Raw genomic sequence first — 21417 nt, 5'->3', positions numbered from 1 at the left:
TTTCAACAGGTTGGGTCCAGAGGGAGAGGAGTGTTAGATGAGTGGGTTTTAAAGGGCATATGAAAAGGTGGTTAGTGTTGTGCGGTGTGCCTTCACATGCCGGACATATGTTTAGTACGTCGGTGTGATTCTGGATAAGTAGGAGTTTAACCTGCTACAGTATCCAGAACGTAATTGTGCCAATCATGTATTTGGTTATTTCCATTGCTTTCGCCTACTCTTCTTAACAAACAAATAATTCCCTTCCTTTTGTTTGTTTATTCATGGATACTTACAACACGGCCAATTCGGAAGGGGTAATCTTTTATTCTATCACTCTTGGAACGATGAAGACATTGGGGTTTACACAAAGATGAAGTATTATCAATGCTTACAAAGGAGATCTCAGTTAAAATACTTTTTAATGTTTCATACTACCTGTACGTCACTTATAAACAAAGTCGATCAAGGGAGCATCAATATCTTTAGGGTACATACAAGATCCCAGTTGAGACAAAATAAGTTTCCAATTTTAATTTTATTTCAAGTTAAGTGTAAATTAAATAAATATAATGTACTAATACAATAGAAAGCGAACTAGTGGTTTGGATTTTAACTCTGCTCTTCATTAGGTTTTAAAATATTTAAAAGACTTTTTGTAATCTCGTTTGGTTGCGATCCACTGCGTACCCACTCATGCGAATGATTATTGACCTTATGTTTGTGCATGTTGCCATGCGACCTAAATGTTTTGGGACAAAATGAGCAGGTGTACAAATGGGTGCCAGTATGAGTAGTCTCATGTTCCTACAATTAAAGGAATTATTATTAAAATATTTCTTGCGTAGATTGTAGGAAAATATATAATTATTACCCTTAGAGCACGTGGATTTTTAAACTCTTTGTTGCACATTGTGCATGTAAATACTTTGCCTGAATGATGATAGCGAATATGCGCCGAAAGAGCATGCCGAGTATTCTTTTCCATGCCACATTGTGGACACTTGAATTCTTGCCCAGATGCTTGGTCACGATGTGCAATCATGTGCTTCCTTAGACAACGTGCATTTTTTAACCATTTGAGACAAATCTTGCATTGTTCTTCAGGACGCGGTTCTGTATTATGCATGGCCTCCATGTGGGATAGAAGGTTCTGTGAAGTTTTAAGGCACTTCCCACAAACTTCACATACAGAGTCATATTCATTTAAATGAACAGCCTTCTCGTGTTGCTTCAAAACAGCAGAATTTATGAATCTAAAAGAAAAACAATGTATCTAAATATTAGCATTCTACTACAACTTAGGTGGAAGTAATTTCACCCCTTGTTACAAAGTTTGCAGATATAATTACGCGTTGTTGTATGTCTAGACTTGATGTGATAGTCCAAAATGTATTGTTTAGCAAACTTTCGGGGACACAATTTACAGGGATAAAGCAAACTTTCTGCATCTGGGTGCTTGGTATCCATATGGTTTTGATAGTTATTTCTGCTCGCTAATTGCTTATTACAAAGAGTACATCTATATATAAAATATAGACATTAATAAATTTTTAGCTATATTACAAATGAGTTTAAGCAATGTTACAAATCACGTTGTAAAAATCCATTTGTATGCCTTAAAATTTTTTTAAATTTTCTGTTCTTACTTGAAGAAGTCTGGATCTTTGTGCAATTTCAGATGATCAACATACAATGTTCGTTTTAAATAACGGTTATTGCAGCAAGGTATATAGCCTACACAATGGTGTTCCTCTCGAAAATGTTTCTTCAAATCATAAAAGTCTTTAAGAGGTATCGAACATAAGCAACAACTTAGTTGAGTGTTTTCTGCTATAAATTCGTCCATTTCTCGAATTAAAGATTTTGTATCTTGTTTTTTCTCTAGTTTTTCTTTTAGTTTCGAATCGGTTTCATTGTCATTGCGTTCTTTTTTCTCCTTAATTTTTTTTGTTGAACGGGAAGTTTTTTTTAAACTTCTCTGATTTATTTTTTTTGGTTTTTTAACAGTTCTTTTAGTGTATTTCCGTTTTTTAGACGCTTTTAATTCCCTTCTATCATCTGATGAAGCTAATAAAGTGCACGTCTATAGTTGTTAGGAATTATAAAATTGTAATTGAAGTTCTTTCTTACATTCATCGATAGCTGGATTTAATGGACTCAATATTGAATCTCGGTCCATCGATATTTCGTCATCCTTCATTTCAGCAGCCACGAATTCTAATCCATTTGCGCAAATATTAGGTTGAACAACTCCCATGTCAATTTCCGGCTCACGTAACTCATTATTTTTACAGTCAATAGAAGAATTTGTGTGTGATGTCGCGAAACATTGCGTTTCAATTTCATCGACATCTTGTTTTATTTGTGTACATACCAGATGTGTTTGGAGTGTTTTCTGTTTCTCATCTATACTCAACCAAAATCTATGGAATTCGAATATATTCCGAAAACACTCTCCACAAATTATGTTTGAAATAGTATCATCGGGTTGCACCTGTTATAGATTACAAGTCATTAAATCGTGCAAACTTATCATATATTATTCAGCCTTACCTCGATGTGGAAGTATTTAGCAATGACTTTAGCAATTTCCGTCTCACCATGTTCGGAAAAAATTTCAAAATTACTGTTTGTTTCCTCCAAGCATAGACGACAAATCATTTCTATTGAATCAGAATATTGCTATTTCTAATGCTGCTTCTAATTTACATGTATTTATTTATTTTTCTTCCTCTTCTATAAGCGCTTTCGCTTTTCACAGTTGTACGTCAACTGTGAATTTTTTAGTTATTATTTTAAGATACGTTTCCACTTTATACATATGCAGTCCTCAAAAAATCTTGACAACCTTTTTTTCTTCTCAGCGAAAGGGTCATCCTGGCAATATTGCAAATGCTGTTATTAAGATATCAATTGCCGGCAAATAAATTTAATCTGATTTATCTTATATATGTCAATTAAATGACAGGTAACTAATCGGTTGGAATTTAGAACAATGTATATTTGGGAATTTTTGGCAAACTATAATGTTGTTTTACGCAAAAATACTGTGGATTGCGTAGTCGGAGTTGGAGTGATGAGGGTTATTTTTTTGAAGCGCGGCCGAAGGCCGCCCACGCGAAAAGGAGTTCTACGGAAAAGTACTGTGGATTGCGTAGCCGGAGTTGGACTGATGAGGGTTATTTTTTTGAAGCGCGGCCAAAGGTCGCCCAGGCGATAAGGAGTTCTACGCAAAAGTACTGTGGATTGCGTAGCCGGAGTTGGACTGATGAGGGTTATTTTTTTGAAGCGCGGCCAAAGGCCGCCCAGGCGATAAGAAATTCTACGCAAAAATACTGTGTTAATTAATTTAATTTTAATTACTTTATTATTTTTTGTGATACGCTTAATATCATTGTTTTTAAGTTTAAATGAGTTGTATGTTTTTATTTGCAAAATTTTCCCAACTTTAAATTACAGCAAAAAATACTGCAGTTTTACAATGAACCTTCCACTGAACATCCTTGCGTGCGAACTTCGTTTTCATTTCAGGTGTATGGCAGCACCAACTTTTCGCTAAATTAGAGAACTTTAACATTAAATTACTTAAAAACTATAAGCCTCCGGCAGGTTCTGTTTTCAGTTTTAAGATGGGGATACACCCCTCTATCACCCCCTTTTAACCGTTTTTTTTTCAAAGCTATATACATTATACTAAAGTTTTCCCTGAAAATAAGTATAATAAGAAGTAAAAACACACGTGTGAGTGTATATTTAGTGATTTTAGAGAAGTGTACAAAAAAAAGAGATTGTCTGTAAAGTCGGTTTACTGACGATAGTTTAACGTGACAACGTCATAAGAAAATATTGATGGAATGGTTGCAATTTTCAAAACAAAATTTTAATTTTATTTGTTTGATAGATATTTTGTATGGATATAGAGGAGGAAGTAAATGGAATTGCAATGGAATAGGTCAAGTTACATTTACACAAACGTGAAAGATGACGAAACATTTATCAAATTCATGAAAGATATCTTCAATTTCGATTGTGCATCAGACGTTAAGTCAACAACACTAAGAGGCATCATCATCGATTTGACTTTCTCAAGACACATTACACTTGAAACACTCCCTTTCATTTCCTATTTTTCCTATCATCGTTTATTCTCAACAGAGAAATGGTTCATTACCATGCACACAGGAAGATGGCATATGCAAATACAAGTATGTGAATTTATATACAAATGCGCATATACATACATATATATGCTCACTCAAGTAGGACAGAGCCAGATGTCGAACGTTGCCGAACGCGGGGACCGATTGTGCTCTTTGTCGTTCGTTCCGCGCTCTCGCTTGCAGTTCAAGCACATTAGTTTACATTTGCTTGCGTACTGAATAGATTCGTATATTTGATATGTCCATATGATTTGTATGCATCTTTACATATAGATTTGTTCTTTTTGTAAATTGCGCGAAATTGTATATGTATATGCAAGTTTATATACATATATTAGTATACAACATATCTTATAAGGTATGTGGTAAATATTACCATACATTTTTTCCTTCATATATAATAAAAAAATTAATAATTATAACATTAAAACAACAGGTATTTTTAACAAACTTGGTTTTATTTTAAATTCTTCAAGTAAATCAAATTAATAATAATCAATAAGAAGGCATATGCAAATACAAATACGTGAATTTATATATGTACATATGCGCATATACATACATATATACGCTCACTTAAATAGGAGAGAGCAAGATGTCGAACGTTGCCTTTCGTTTGCTTTGTTTGCTTTGTCGTTCGTTCCGCGCTTTCGCTTGCAGTTCATTCAAGGTAACGACAAATGACCAAGGTAACGGCAATGAGCAAGGTAACGACAAATGAGCAAGGTAACGACAAATGAGCAAGGTAACGACATATTTTTTCGTGCATGCAGCCTGTTAAATCGAATTATAAGACGTTATCACGTCAAAAATAGTGTAATGTGCCAAATTATAATGAAGTTCCCGAGGGAACTTTGAAGTCAAATAATTACGATGGTTCCATGTGTAGAAGTCCACGCAAGTGGGGAAAGTTACTGATCGCCATTCACTTGGGAGTGGCCAGGACGATTCTTCTACATATGGTTCAAGCAGCTCACAACGGCCGGGATTAGCCCACGTATCCTCTGGGTAGCTTCCGAACACCCGTTCGGGAGTGAGCTAAAGTGAGAAGGCGAAACATTCCAGGATAGCTGGTTGTGCGTTGGGTTTGGGACCCGCCACTTAAAAATCGCCCCCAATGAAAACTTTAAAAAAGCCTCGGATGAGACCTCCCTATACTGATGACGACCCCTGCAAACGAACTAAGGACTATGATTTGAGGGCATGCACCTGGAATGTCCGGTCCCTTAATGGGGAGGGTGCCTCTGCCCGGCTGGTTGATGTCCTCGTGAGAGTAAAAGCTGACATCACTGCCATCCAAGAGATGCGATGGACGGGGCAAGGAAAGAAAACCATAGGACCTTGCGACGTCTACTACAGCTGCCATGTAAAGGAGCGCAAATTCGGTGTCGGATTTGTTGTGGGAGAGAGACTTCGTCGCCAAGTACTGTCGTTCACTCCGGTGGACGAGCGTCTCGCAACAATCCGCATCAAAGCCCGTTTTTTTAACATATCGCTAATTTGCGCCCACGCCCCGACGGAAGAGAAGGACGATGCGACCAAAGATTCTTTCTATGAGCGTCTGGAACGTTGCTATGAGCGCTGCCCCCGCCACGACATAAAAATCGTGCTTGGCGACTTCAACGCCAGGGTGGGCAAGGAGGGAATTTTTGGTCCCACAGTCGGAAAATTCAGCCTACACAACGAAACATCCGGTAACGGACAGAGGCTGATCGACTTCGCCGGGGCCCGAAACATGGTAGTCTGCAGCACCAGATTCCAGCATAAAAAGATACACCAAGCTACCTGGCTGTCCCCTGATCGAAAAACGCGAAACCAGATCGATCATGTTGTGATAGATGGAAGACACGCTTCTAGTGTATTAGATGTACGTACGATCCGAGGACCCAACATTGACTCGGATCACTACCTTGTTGCAGCCAAACTGCGCACGCGCCTCTGTGCAGCAAAAAACGTGCATCTACCTACGCAAAGAATGTTCGACCTCGAAAAGCTGCAATCACAACAGACAGCCAGAAGATTCGCCACTCGACTCTCACTCCTGCTCTCAGAGAGTACTGCCCAACAAACCGGCATCCACGAACAATGGAGCAACATTTCTCGTTCTCTACGTACCGCCGCCGAAGAAGAAATCGGATTCCGGCGAGCCCGAAAAAACAATTGGTACGACGAGGAATGTCATGCTGCCGCAGAGAGAAAGGATGCCGCCTATAGAGCCACGCTGCGATCGGGCGCAACGCGAGTCATGTGGGATCGCTACAGAGAGCTGAAAAAGGAAGAGAGACGTATTATCCGACAGAAGAAACGAGAGGCCGAAATACGTGAGTGCGAAGAGCTTGAGATGCTGGCCAACAGGAACAACGCCCGAAAATTCTACCAGAAAGTTCGGCGGCTTACAGAAGGTTTTAAGACCGGGGCGTTTTCCTGTAAGAACAAAGACGGCGAACTGGTGACCGACGTACAGAGCAATCTTAAATTATGGAGGGAACACTTCTCGAACCTATTAAACAGTGACAGCTGCGCATGTCACCGAGAAAGTGAAGATCCCGATACCCCAATCGTTGTCGACGGAATTGTCGTTCCGCTACCCGATCATGACGAGGTGAGAATAGCGATAACGCGGCTAAAGAACAACAAAGCCGCGGGCGCCGACGGACTGCCGGCTGAGCTATTCAAACATGGCGGCGAGGAGCTGGTAAGGTGCATGCATCAGCTCCTATGCAAAATATGGTCGGATGAAAGCATGCCTGCCGATTGGAATTTAAGTGTGCTCTGCCCAATCCATAAGAAGGGCGATCCTGCAATTTGTGCCAATTACCGCGGAATTAGTCTTCTAAATATCGCCTATAAGGTTCTAGCGAACGTATTGTGTGAAAGGCTGAAGCCCACCGTCAACCAACTGATTGGACCTTATCAGTGTGGCTTCAGACCTGGAAAGTCTACCATCGACCAAATATTCTCAATACGCCAAATCTTGGAAAAGACCCATGAAAGGAGAATCGACACACACCATCTTTTCGTCGACTTCAAAGCTGCATTCGACAGTACGGAAAGGAGTTACCTGTATGCCGCGATGTCTGAATTTGGTATCCCCGCAAAACTAATACGGCTATGTAAGATGACGTTGCTCAACACCAACAGCGCCGTCAGAATTGGAAAGGACCTCTCCGAGCCGTTTGATACCAAACGAGGTTTCAGACAGGGTGACTCCCTGTCGTGTGACTTCTTTAACCTGATGTTGGAGAGCATCGTGCGAGCCGCAGAACTTAATCGCTCAGGCACAATTTTTTATAAGAGCGTACAATTGCTGGCGTATGCCGATGATATTGACATCATCGGCCTTAACAACCGCGCTGTTAGTTCTGCCTTCTCCAAACTGGATAAAGAGGCAAAGCGAATGGGTCTGGTGGTGAACGAGGACAAAACGAAGTACCTCCTGTCTTCAAACAAACAGTCGGCACACTCGCGTATCGGCACCCACGTCACTGTTGACAGCTATAATTTTGAGGTTGTAAAAGACTTCGTCTATTTAGGAACCAGCATTAACACCGATAACAATGTCAGCCTTGAAATCCAACGTAGAATCTCTCTTGCCAACAAGTGCTACTTTGGACTAAGTAGGCAACTGAGCAGTAAAGTCCTCTCTCGACGAACAAAACTAACACTCTACAAGACTCTCATCATGCCCGTCCTAACGTATGGCGCAGAAGCTTGGACGATGACAACATCGGATGAAGCGACGCTTGGAGTGTTCGAGAGAAAGATTCTGCGTAAGATTTTTGGACCTTTGCACGTTGGCAACAGCGAATATCGCAGACGATGGAACGATGAGCTGTATGAGCTTTACGACGACATAGACATAGCGCAGCGAATAAAGATCCAGCGGCTACGTTGGCTGGGTCATGTCGTCCGAATGGATACAAACGCTCCGGCTTTGAAAGTATTCGATGCGGTACCAGCTGGTGGTAGCAGAGGAAGAGGGCGGCCTCCTCTGCGTTGGAAAGATCAGGTGGAGAAGGACTTGGCTTCACTTGGTGTGTCCAACTGGCGCCGGTTAGCACGAGAAAGAAACGACTGGCGCGCTTTGTTAAACTCGGCCAAAATCGCGTAAGCGGTTATAGCGCCAATTAAGAAGAAGAATTACGAAATTATTATTTCCCGAATAATTTGGAGTTATAAAGATTGTTCCTTAACACCCCTCTAACATCTCTACCAAGTTTCATTAATAAAGCCATTCTTGTTTGCCAAAAATTGCCTAATATACATTATTGTGAATTCCAGCCTATTTTCGGATTATTTTTATTAAAATTCCAAATTTAAACGCGAATAAGAAGTAGATTGGAATGACAACAGTATGATGTTGCCGGATGCCTGCAAATGAAAACGAAAAATGAAGTATTTCAGTTTAGTTTTAATGATGGGGATGGTGGTTATTGTGCCTCCTTACTTCACACACGCATATCGCACCCTAAATTCAAAAGGGTCACAACTCAAAATACTAAGATTTTCAGGAGAGACGAAAAACGTTTTATGTAAAAATTATTCTAATATTTAAAGAAAATATTGTTCCATCATGAAAATATACAACATTGAAGAAGGTTCTACTATATTTTTTTCAATTTTATATTATGTTTGCGAAAATAAAACAAAATTTTGATTTATGACTCTTTAACTGAAATTTTTTCGATTAACTAGTGATATTACCTTAAGTTGTGCCTTTTTAACTGATAAAATGTTTTAATTTTAAAAGTTTCCTAACCTAATTGAATTCACTTTTCACAACTAAAGAGGCACAATGCAAAATAATATACCACGAAATTTATCACTTTTTACAGTTATAGAGGCAGAACTCAAAATAAAACTCTTTTTGTGTAATAAAAGTAATCAGCTGTTCTTGAGCCCATTAAAGCAACTAAAAATAATTCTCTTTAGTTGATCGTGCAAAAGGAACACACTTGACATAAAAATAGACATAACTGTATTTTTCCAGCTAAAGAAGATAGCTATGTGAACGAAATATTTGCAGCAGTTAGAAATGTGTACTCTGAATTAATTTATGCAAAAAACTCAGTTTTAGAAAATTTTGAGTTGTGACCCTTTTGTATTTAGGGAGCGATATGACGTTTTAATTTTGGGTTCAATGGTTTTAGTACGGAAAGGAGCTCTACGCAAAAAAAACTGTGCATTGCGTAGCCGGAGTTGGACTGATGAGGGTTATTTCTTTAAAGGCCCACGCTTAATGGAGTTCTACGCAAAAATACTGTGGATTGCGTAGCCGGAGTTGGACTGATGAGGGTTATTTTTTTGAAAGGAAACGAGTTTTTTAATAAAGACAACTACGACCACCCTATTTGTTTTGCAGACATGATAATCGAATTTTTGTGGAGAAAATCTGTTTATAAAAGGCATGAGGACCCGTTTGTAAAACTGATCGAAGCAATACAATACTCTTATAAACCGTAATTATTGGATTTTAATTACAGTATTACTAAATATTTCTCGCTTGCGGATATGGTCACACGCGTTTGCCTATTTCTACAGCAGCACCCACCCACACTCACAAACATTTATGACAAATAATTTGTTGTCGCTAAGTACTTCTGTAAAAAAATACACTTATGTATATGCAGTTAAGTTCAATAAATCTTAAAATAACGTGCCATTAAATTATATACACATATATTTTTATTTATAACATACGATTTTCATCACAACGGTTTATTCTAAAGGAAATTGATGTGCTTTATTCCAATTTGACTCAAAAACTGCTTCATGGATCCATACACCATGAAGAGATCCAGCTTACTCCAATATATATATATATAATGGGCGCGTACACCCTTTTTTGGGTGTTTGACCTCCTCCTATTTGTGGTGTGCGTACTGATGTTGTTCCACAAATGGAGCTTACTCCAATACTAACTGTATTATTTTCTAAGTTTGTGATTGGTTAAAGGGCAACAGATTCAAAAACCCTGAAGGCATATCAGTACATTGAGCACGCCTTGCCAATTCATTAGTATCTGGGGACAGCTGTTCATTAGAATGTTGAGCAGCAGTCTCTTTACATTGTTGATGCACTGCATCGTCAGAATGATTTGCCATATGTTTACGCATGTTGCGGATCGATCTAAACTTCTTAGCACAAATCGAACACGTGTAAAGATGTATTCCAGCGTGTCTAGCCTCATGTTCCTACAAAAAACGAACTTTATATAAAACATCACATTTTCGAAATACAAATGTAATTAAATGGCTATTACCCTTAATGCAATTGGCAATTTGAACTCTTTACTACATACAGGACATTTGAAACTTCGGTCGGAATGGTGGTAACGTATATGTGCCGCTAAAGAATGACGGGAATATTTTACAGCTCCGCACTTAGAGCACGGGTACTCTTTTCCTGATGGCTCTTCACTGTGTGCGGTCACGTGTTTTTTAAGAGTATATGCATTTTTTAGCCACTTGTGACATATATGACATTGTGCTCGAGTGCGTGGTTCAGCACTGTGTATGGCATCTACGTGACGCAAAAGATTGTGTGCAGCCTTAAAACATTTTCCACATATTTCACATACAGATTCATATTCATTCAAGTGAATATTCCTTTCATGCTTCTTCAAAACTCCAGCACTGACAAACCTATATAAAGAATGAAAGTTATTTTAATAAAACTGTACATTATAAATAGTAGCCAAATTTGTACTTCACCCTTTGTTGCAGGTTTTGCAAATGAAATCTCGCGTTGTCGTGTGCTTGGACTTCATATGATAATCCAAAAGATATTGCTTAACAAATTTTCGAGGACACAATTTGCAAAAAAATTGCAAATCTTTCGAATCGGGATGTTTAGAGTCCATATGGTTTTGGTAAGTATTCCGGCTTGCCAGCTTCTTATTGCAAATATGGCATCTATGTAAATATGCATATAAGTAAATAATGAAGGCTACGCAAATAGCAATATGTTGAAGCCGTTGGTAATTGTTATTATGAGCATATGCTGAAAACAATGTATGTCGTACTACAATGTATGTTTTGGTTCTTTCATGGCAAACTAAAATTTGAAAACCAGCCAAAACTATCTTCAACATATATACATATATCATGCGCATATTTACTTTAAAAAGTTTGGATCCCTATGCATTTTTAAATGGTCTACCCAAAGAGAACGTTTTAAAAATCGACTGTTGCAACAAGTCATATATCCCTCACATTTATGCTTTTCACGAAAATGCTTCCTCAGGTCTAAGAAGTCTGTAAGCGGTTGTTTGCACAAGCAACAAACTAATTCGGAATTTTCCGCGATGTAATCATCCATCTCAGCAATCAGAGCCAATTTAGCCATACGTCGACTCGCAGCTTCCTCTTCGTGTGACACCTCTTTAGCAATCTCATCCTCAGATCTAGATTTTAAAGATCTTTTCCTATATTTTCGTTTCTGTTTTGGTTTCACAACCAATACTTTCCTTTTTAATTTAGCTAATTAATACAAGATTCTGGTAAATTTCCAAAAACTAAGCTATGAAATGTATACTCACTTTTGTCATTTGTTTGTGGTAGTGGTGATGAGGCCGAATCATGGTCGTCTGTTGATATTTCATCATCATTATCCATATCAGCTGCATCAAATTCGACCTCATCTTCACAAATATCTGGTTGTGCAACAACCAAATCAATTTGTGGCTCACGCAACCCGACATCTTTGTAGTCAACAGAAGAATCTATGTGCACGGAGGGGAATCCTTCTGTCTCAATATCTTCTATGTATTGCTTTGTTTCTGAACATTCTAAATGATTTTGCAGATTTTTCTGCTTTTCATCTATATCTTGCCAAAAATGATGAAAATCCTCAATATGCTTCCAACACTCGTCACAAATTTCATTAGAAATTGCATCGTCGGTATGAACCTTAAATGGAATGTTATTATTTATTTGCAGATACATACATACATATGAATTTGTGTGTTTACAGAAAGGAAATTGTTATTTACCACAATGTTAAAATATTTGATAATCACTTTAGCGACTTCAGTCTCACCATTATCGGAGAATATTTTCATGCCATTAGTTATTTCAACTAAACATAAGCGGCAAATCATTTTATTAACCCAATTAAAAAATATCCAAAATATGTATTCCAATTAGATATAGAGATAAATGATACATATCGATATATTAGAATAGTTGGTTAAATGTACTGAAATTCCATTTCGATATTTCTGATATCGAAACGAATCTAATAAAGGAACTGCTTTATTTACTATTGGGTTGACTTTCGTACTTACGAGAGCGCTTCAATAAGTCCGTGACTTTTTGTATTTCTGACCTCTTTACTGAAAAAAAAAATACTGCTCCTGTCAACAGGCATCTGTCAGTTGATTCCTGTCAACCTGGGTAGTCTGATAAAGGTAGCTGTAAAACACAAACTAACTGACGCAGCACGTTCAAATTTTGACAGGAGTCCACTGATAGATGCCTGTTGACAGGAGCAGTATTTCTTTTACAGTAAAGAGGTCAGAAATACAAAAAATCACGGACTTATTGGTCCGCCTTCGTATGTTATTACTATTAATTAAAAAACTAAGTCAAATGAAATTCGCACAACGAAGCCAATTAGTAATTCATATTATGGAATTGTGTGCATTCACTGCCTTTGAAATATATTATATTATAGTTGAATCATGAAGCTAGTTCTTTTGAAGGTCATTAATTTATTATTTCATCATCTTTAATTTACTTCTTATCAACAATTTTTTGAAAGAGTTACAGTCCCTTACCATTGGACCACAGTTAATGATAGCATTGCCAACCTTACCACTAAATAAAAAACCTTAAACTGAAATACACAAGCGCTACATGAACACAGCCAGTATTTCATTTGCTTTCTGTTTTAATGTTAGCAGTTTACTTAACCAAACCGATTACTTTTACTATTCCACTATTTCATGTAAACAAAAATAGTAAACCGGCCCGACTAGAGTAAAACATTTTAAAGCGTATAAATGCATGCACAACGGATTATTATAATACATCCTGGATCTTTGTTTTTAAGAATTGGCAGAGCTTCCGATCTTAATCCAGTTACGGTCCTACATGCAGTAGCACATCGAAGGCGTGAAAATAAAAATTCACAAGAACATAGAGATGCTCTACTGCCGCGAGTGCATAGTTCTGCCGAAACACTTGCTGAATTCGAGGAACAGAGGCGACAGGTTTCCCATTCTATACAGTCGTACGCTCCACTCCATGAGTCCTATGAACGAAGTGCCAAACGTTTGCGCGTTGCTACGCCTCCGCAACAAATCGCAACTTTTAATAGGCGGAGCGTCCCGGAAGATTTGCCGCTCATGGATGATGAAGGATTCGAAGATATAAAGCGTGATAATAATAAAAATTCCTCGGATAGTGAATTGCTTTTCGACAAGGATATTTTGCTTCTGCGTGAAAGAGACTCCAGCGCTTACAATATTCATTTTCCATTGAGGCGTGGAGAATTGAATCTTCACAAAGGTGTTGGTGGTTCTACCGCAGCTGTTATATCTAATATGGAGACTATTTGGCTTTATGCACTGCAAAAGCATTTGAATATTGCTGCAGATACCTTGCCACAATATAGTGCTGTATTGGTTATATCGGATGTATATAATCGCAGTCATTTACGTGAATTGGTAACATTGCTACTGCAGCGCTTGCGCTTTCGATCTTGTTTTTTATTACAAGATCATGTAGCAGCCACTTTTGGTGCAGGACTCAGTTATGCGTGTGTTGTTGATATTGGGGACCAGAAATGCTCGATATCATGTGTTGAAGATGGCATTAGTCATCCAGAAACTCGTGTACGCCTTTCCTACGGTGGCGGTGATGTGACACAAGTTTTTTTAAACCTTCTACGTAAATGTAGTTTTCCATACAAAGAGTGCAATGTAGAAACAGATTATGCGGATGCAGCGCTATTGATGCATTTAAAAGAACGCTTCTGTCATCTTACCTTAGATGTTTGTGGAGCACAAGAACGAAGCTTTGAGGTGCAACTATATACCAGCCATCATATTTCTTAATCTAGTACTTTTCTTTTTTGAATTATATACATACCTATCATATATCTGCATAAGAAGCAAATTTAAATCTTATTTTAATGATTTCCCTTTGTACATCTGTAGGTGAGGAAAGCAAATAAACGCATGCGATACACGCTTCAAGTAGGCGACGAATGCGTTGTGGCGCCACTCTCCCTTTTTCACACGGAATTATTTAATATTACTGGTAAAACAAAACAAGCAAGGGTTCAATTACGAAGTAGCCAACAACCAGATCCGGAGGATTGTTTTGATGCCGAGTATATTCGGGAGACAGGGCGCCGAAATGGAGGGCGTGACCAATTGCTTGAAGGAACGCTACCAGTGACAGGTGAGGTGGCTGACGACGATCTAGTTGTAGATGATGTGGTAGAACGTGACATTAATATTAAAACTAGTGATAAGGATGAGCTGTTGTACATAATGAATGGTCAGATTGTACCTCTAGATCATGCTATAGTTCGCAGCATTGAACGATGTTCAACGGAAGAAATTAAACGTAAAATGTACAGCTGTATACTACTCGTTGGTGGTAGCACAAAATTTGCAGGTTTCTCAAAATGGCTGGAACAACGTGTTGTGCTGCAATTAGCAGGTACATCGACATCATCTTCAGCGTTTGAAGTTAATGCATTCTCCAAAGAAATGGATGCAGGCATGATAGCTTGGAAGGGAGCAGCAATAATGTCATGCTTGGAAAGTGCTCCAGAACTGTGGATATACTCCGGGGAATGGGAAAAGTATGGATTGCGTATACTACGCGAAAAAGCGCCGTTCATTTGGTAATTTGCTCAGTTAGGAGCATTGCTGTGTAATGGAGAAATGTATGTACATATGTAAGAAATAGTTGGTAATAATCGAAAGTGGCTTTCGTACACGTTACACAACTGTCATTGTTCAAAAATGAAAATAAAAAACATCAAAAAGACTACGTAACTTTATTGTTTAAATGTAGTTTCGCCTAATTTTCCAAGCAACTAGTTCATCTTACCGATTTCACGGAAATATTTTATTCGATGTGGTGCATTGATAGTAAACTGTTTTAACGTTTTTTTTTTTAATTTTAGAAATTAATTTATTGATAAAGATTTTGCATAAAAGTTTGTATGTATCTGTGTATATACATAAACATATATATATATTTTTGTGCATTTTTAAAATACACTGTTAAAATTGAATAAGAGGAAGCTATATACAATTAAAAGAGCAGAGGTACATCAACATTTCCCAGCTTGGTTTACACGTTTCGCAGATATCATATTTCAGTTTTCAGCTACTCATTTAAGATTTTTTGGCGTACTGGAACCCATATAATGATATAAATCTTGCAGCGTGGATTGTACCAATTTAGCCTTTATAGTAACACGTTTCAACCGTTTGTATGCCTCATACCGATGGCAACCACCAAAGCTATAGAAATAATCGCCTCCTTCAGTACCCTTAATCCACAATATATCTATTGGGGGCACATCGTCTTCTGTTTCATTCTACTGCCAACAAACAAAACATGATTATATGCCGGTACATGCAAATATGTTACCATAGCAAAAGAAAGAATAGGCAAAAATTATGAAATTGACGTCAATATTGTTTTTGTAGCAAGTTAAAATATTCATAAAGTTACAGCCCTTGGCTGGGTCGCACCGGTAACTTAGATCTTCAATAGTATAACTTTGCCGAATTCCTCCACACCTTTACCCGCAAGGGATCTATTTTTACGCACCTCTATAGTATTCATAAGTGACTGGACCTTTGCTTCGTCCAATACCGGTGGAATTGGTCTATGTATAACACTCATTGGCACCTGGTGAACTTCTGCCACAGAAGCTGAGTGTACGCTGTTACTGCAGGTATTGTTCGCCATTTTCTGTCCAAATCCTACTGCAAGCAAGTATCATAGAAAGTAGTTATTCCATTTATTGCTACATAGTAAGAACAAAATATATTTTCACCTTGTTTATTTGTTGTTATATGCCTGTTAAGTGAATGTTTGCGTCTACTCACTTGCAAAGCTCTGCGAATAATGAATGACATTGTGTGTGATCGTGTTAAACTCCACCACAACTTAGTCACTACTGCACGCGTTCGTAAAATAATCAAAATAAGCAAATACAAAATTGTTTTTTTTACAGTATTGCACTTAATTAATTGCTTGTTGGGGGCAAACCGCTTTACAATTTTGGAAAAACAAAAATAGGGGGATTTGTTGATCAACTTTCTCGTAATCAAGTAGAGAACAAAGAAATTTAAATTTAGACTTTCAGATAAAGGTTGGTATAAAATCAAGAAAAATAAGAAACAAGGCAAATTATTTATAAATACAATTTACATTTTATGAATTTTTTTAGGGGTACTTACTACGGCTTTAAAGATAAAATTAGCCATTGTTATGAGTCGCATTCGAGTTTGGACTTTTACCAAGGACCAATTGTTAGTGCAAATAAATGCCGATACTTCAAAGATATGTAGTTTCGGTTGTTGTTGTTGTTTTAACAGCATAGTTAGCCCTGTCAGTGTGGGTATATCATCTGTCGCCTTCGTCTAGCTCATCTAGGGGTAGGCCCAGGAAACATGCTGTTTCGACGGGTTGGGTCCAGAGGGAGAGGGGGGTTAGATGAGTCTGATTAAGGGGGCATGTGAAGAGGTGGTTAGTGTCGTGCGGGGTACCTTCACATGCCGGACATGTGTTTGGTATGTCGGGGTCAATTCTGGATAAGTAGGAGTTTAACCTGCTACAATATCCAGAACGTAGTTGTGCCAATGTTACACGAGTCTCACGGGGAAGCTGGAGCTCTTCATCTGCAATGGGTGGTGGTTGGACTCCGATTACGGCATTCACGGGGCGGGAGTTCATGAAGGTGGTAACGGACTCCCGGTGAATGTCGTTTATTGACTGTCTGAATACTGTCCGGTCCAGTAGGTCCCGGTCAGTTTTGTCCTGGAGTTCGTCAGCGTAGTCGAGGAGGTGTCTCCTGACGTGCCTGGGAGGCGGCTCAGGCTCAAGCAGGTGTCTGCAGGGGTGAAACCTGCGGTAACACCCCAGCAGGAACTGCTTGCTGAGCAGTTTGTTGTGCTCCGCGACTGGGAGCATTTGTGCCTCGTTGTGCAGGTGTTGTATGGGTGACATCAGGAGGCACCCGGTCGCTGTCCGAATGGCGGTATTCTGACATGTCTGAAGCTTTATCCACTGCGAATCACTAGTGCCAGGCGACCAGACAGGCGCAGCATAGTTTAGAACCGGCCGGCCAATTGCCTTAAATGTCGAGAGCAACAGTTCTTTGTCCTTGCCCCAAGTGCTGCCGGCCAGCGATTTGAGGACCTTGTTGCGATTTTGGACTTTAGTGGCAATTGCGGTTGTGTGCGCAGAGAAGGAGAGCAAGCTGTCAAAGGTTACACCCAAAATTTTGGGGTTATTTACAGTCGGAATTGGTGTGTCGTCGACTTTTACCTTAAGGGACAGCTTGACCTCCTTTGTCCAGGTGGTGAAAAGGGTCGCCGTGGACTTAGTGGGGGAAAGTTGGAGATTCCTCGCAGTGAAAAAGCGAGAAAGGTCGGTGAGGTAGTTGTTCACTTTGGAACACAGGCCATCGATGTCATTGCCCGACGCCATTATCGTGCAGTCGTCAGCGTATGAGATCAGGGAAACTCCCGCTGGTGGTTGGGGGAGCTTCAAGATGTAGAAGTTAAAAAGCAAGGGTGAAAGGACACCACCCTGCGGTACGCCTTGCTTAATCTTCCTCTGCTTTGACATTTGATCTCGAAAAATCACTGACGAGTGCCGACCGCTCAGGTAGTTCGCGGACCACCTCTTCAGCCCTGGCGGGAGTGTCGACTGATAAATATCATCTAGTAGCGTGGAATGGCTGACTGTATCGAAAGCCTTCTTTAGGTCCAACGCTACTAGGACAGTCCTCTCGCAGGGGCGGTTTTGGTTAAGCCCGCGATTTATCTGGGCGTTTATGGCGGTGAGTGCCGTGGTGGTGCTGTGCACTCGTCGGAATCCGTGCTGATGTGGGGCTGGGGCCAGGTGGGTCGTGAAGAGTGGGAGTAGGAGGGCTTCAAGTGTCTTCACTACTGGGGAAAGGAGAGTTATCGGCCGATAAGACTCCCCTTGGTTGGCGGGTTTCCCAGGTTTCAATAGTGGGACCACTCTCCCTGCTTTCCACTTGTCAGGGATGATGAGAGTGGCCAGAGACAAATTGAAGACCCTTGTGAGGTATCCTACTCCCAGGGGTCCCAGATGCTTCAGCATCAGCGCGTTAAGTCCGTCAGGGCCAATGGCTTTCGAAGATTTCGACTTGTTGATGGCCCCCAGAACCTCATCACCGGAGAAAGTAAGTGGCGCACTGTCGTTCGTCAGTTTGTGCAGCCTTCTGGTAACACGACGTTTGGTTCTGTCGCCCGGAGGATGCAGTGTAAACAGCCGGCTAAAATAGCTCGCGCATCTCTTCGGGTCCGACGAAGTACAACCGTTAAAGGTGATAGCCACCTTGTCGTTGTGTTTCGTCGGGTTCGACAAGGACCTAACGGTGGACCAGAGCTTACTCACTCCGGAGGTGAGGTTACAAGTCTTCAGGTGCTCAACCCATTTAGTCCGCTTATGTTGATTTACCAGTTGCCGGATCTCCAAATTGAGATCCCTTATGCGGGGATCCCCGGGATCGGCCTGGCGTAGGTGGTCACGCTCGTTTGCTAAGCTGGCTGCTTCTGCTGGGAAGTGGGGACGGATGTCCTTATAACATCCAGCTGGGATGAAGCAAGCCGCAGCAGCTGTGAGCACCTTGCGGAATGCGCGTTCGCCGACGCGCACATCAGTGGGGATGGGAAGAGCGGCGAAGGTGTCCTCGGTGAATTCCGTGAAACCGGCCCAATTAGCTTTTATAAAGTTAAAGTAGGACCGGTGATTCGCGGAAACGAAATCGGCAGGTCTCTCGATCGAGACGATAATGGGCAAGTGGTCTGATGCAAGCGATAGCATAGGTCGCCACGTTATGCTATTTATCAGACCCGCGCTAGCTATTGTTAGGTCAGGCGAGCTGCTACAATTGCCCACTACCCTGGTGGGGGCGTCGTCGTTCACTGTGCTGAATGTCGAGTCGTCTATCTGCTCTGCCAATTGCTGTCCCCTACGATCATTTGGCAGGCTTGAATGCCAAAGATCGTGATGCGCATTGAAGTCACCTACAACCAATCGGTTTTCACCTCTGATGAGCGCACCTATATCAGGGTGATATCCTGCCGGGCAGCAGGTGACAGGGGGTATGTATATATTAAAAATTTCGAGCTCGGAATCGCCTGACCGGACAGCTATGCCTTGACATTCTAAGGTGCTGTCCCTGGGGTCGATTCCTTCATCGATAAGACGATACTGCACAGTGTGGTGGACTATAAACGCTAGGCCACCACCGTTGTCTCGCTCGCGATCGTGTCTGTGCACGTTATAGCCATCCCTGGTGATCAGAGATGACCTAGCGTGCAACTTTGTTTCTTGGACCGCAGCTATCTTGATACTGTGCCGGTTCATAAAGTCGACTATCTCGTCGACCTTACTCGTAAGTCCGTTGCAGTTAAACTGGAGAAGCTTGAAGCTTCTCGGTGAGGTCAGTGTAATCCGGGGGGTGAGGGACGTGTGGGGTTGTCTACGTTGGACCTGCTGTGCAATCCACTGTGGTTGTTGCGGCCTGATGGTGGTGGGCGGCCGCTCCTCCGGGGGAGGTAGTGGGTGCAGAGCTCTGCAGCAGGGGGCAACGTAGGCAGTTGTCCACTCACGGGTGGTGCGCAGGCCGGAACATCTCCGAAAATGGCACCAGCCATTGCAGGAATTGCACTGGACTGATACCAGATTCCGAGGTATTACGGTCTGACACACGGAACAGACTGTACGGGGGACCAGGAGCTGCTGGTTTGTCCCCGCACTGGGGTTGGAGCAGGAAGGGATAGGGGGGGTTAGAGGGGAGTTGTGTTGCTCCGATAGGCTCCTCACCGTGGAGGTGTGGGTTGTGGTGGCGGTTGGTAGTGCCGGCCTATCAGGGGGTGTAGTAGCCGTGGAGGCATCAGACGCCTGTTGGCGGGAGCAACACGTGGCCACATACCGTGTGGACCACTCCCTGTGCGACTTAAGGCCTGAGCAGGTCTTAAGGTGGCTCCACCCGTTGCACTTATTGCACCTAACCGAGGTGGAGTTCGGGTGGAGCCGTTGATGGCAGACGCAGCAGTAGAATACCTCTGGCCCAGGGTTGGATTCGACACCAGCCCTGAGGAGAAGTATTTGGAGCAGGTTAGCTGCGGGAGTTTGCTCCTGTGACGTAAGGGGTGGGGTGATATACGATACACTAGACAGGGCTAGTGTACTGGGGCGGCAGCCCTTGGTCGGGAATAAAAACCCGAGTCATTCCGGTAACGTAGAACCGGCTGCCATGGGAATGATGTAGTTTCGGTCTAAAGTTACGCTGTTTCGACGGGGTGGCTTCAAAGAGTTGGATGGAAGAATGCTAGATGAGTGGGTTAAGGAGACATGTGAATAGGTGGTTTGTGCCGTGCGGAGTATCTGCACATGCGACATATGTTGAGCATCTTGGGGTCGATTCTTGATAGGTAAGGGTTTAGCGTAGTCCAATATCCCGAACGCAATTGACGTAGCCTCTGAAACTCTTTGTCTGCGATGTGTGGTGGCTGGACTCTGATGACGACATTCAGGGGGCGGTAGTTTAAAAAGGCGATAAGAAGCACCCGACGAATGCCGTTTATAGCCTGTCTGGTAGGTCCAGTGGGTGTTGTGTTAAGGTCTGGTTGCCATCAGTTAAGTAAAAGAGACGGCTCCTGATGTGCCCGCGAGATGGAGTCTCCAGCAAGTGCCAACAGGGGAGATTCCGGCAGTAGGAACCCAGCAAGAATTACTTGCTGAGCATTCCACTATGCTCCCTCACTAGGAGGATAGCAGCCTCATTGTGAAGATGTTGCAAGGAATATATCAAGGGGTCCCCCGTGACTGTTTTGATAGTATTTCTTTAGCTCCTCTTACCTTTTTTATGTATACAAAATCGTTGTTGTTCCAACAGTTTACTAAGCCCTGTTAAGCGTTGTAAAGTTATTGGTAGTCATGGTTAAGTTAATCTAATGGTCGGCCCAGGAAACATGCTGTTTCGATGAGGTACGTTAGATGAGCGGCTTTAAGGGGGCATGTGAATATGTGATAAA

The 21417-nt window shown here is 41.2% G+C and overlaps 3 protein-coding genes across 3 annotated transcripts; 1 reads left to right on the top strand and 2 right to left on the bottom strand.

The window, feature by feature from the left end:
• Positions 1-498: 498 nt before the first annotated feature.
• Positions 499-12312, bottom strand: LOC128857655 (zinc finger protein 729-like). Its single transcript, XM_054093403.1, has 12 exons — positions 12136-12312; positions 11683-12052; positions 11263-11623; positions 10856-11056; positions 10405-10786; positions 10079-10336; positions 2536-2664; positions 2113-2476; positions 1629-2049; positions 1301-1501; positions 854-1235; positions 499-786 (listed from the first exon to the last, which is right to left on the bottom strand). Exons 1-12 carry the CDS (start codon positions 12241-12243, stop codon positions 592-594), a joined length of 3372 nt encoding a protein of 1123 aa, XP_053949378.1. The 5' UTR covers positions 12244-12312; the 3' UTR covers positions 499-591.
• Positions 12313-13025: 713 nt separating this feature from the next.
• LOC128858764 (actin-related protein 8) lies at positions 13026-15156 on the top strand. Its single transcript, XM_054095260.1, has 2 exons — positions 13026-14169; positions 14305-15156. The coding sequence occupies exons 1-2, from the start codon at positions 13147-13149 to the stop codon at positions 15004-15006; spliced, it is 1725 nt and encodes a 574-aa protein (XP_053951235.1). The 5' UTR covers positions 13026-13146; the 3' UTR covers positions 15007-15156.
• Positions 15157-15282: 126 nt separating this feature from the next.
• Positions 15283-16399, bottom strand: LOC128858765 (putative sulfiredoxin). The gene is made up of 3 exons (XM_054095261.1): positions 16173-16399; positions 15944-16101; positions 15283-15707 (listed from the first exon to the last, which is right to left on the bottom strand). The coding sequence occupies exons 1-3, from the start codon at positions 16252-16254 to the stop codon at positions 15498-15500; spliced, it is 450 nt and encodes a 149-aa protein (XP_053951236.1). The 5' UTR covers positions 16255-16399; the 3' UTR covers positions 15283-15497.
• Positions 16400-21417: the final 5018 nt, after the last annotated feature.

This window comes from Anastrepha ludens, chromosome 3 (genome assembly GCF_028408465.1).
Source record: "Anastrepha ludens isolate Willacy chromosome 3, idAnaLude1.1, whole genome shotgun sequence".
NCBI classification, from domain to species: Eukaryota; Metazoa; Arthropoda; class Insecta; order Diptera; family Tephritidae; genus Anastrepha; species Anastrepha ludens.
The sequence above is the reverse complement of the archived record's forward strand: the minus strand, read 5'-3'. Positions and strand labels throughout refer to the sequence as shown.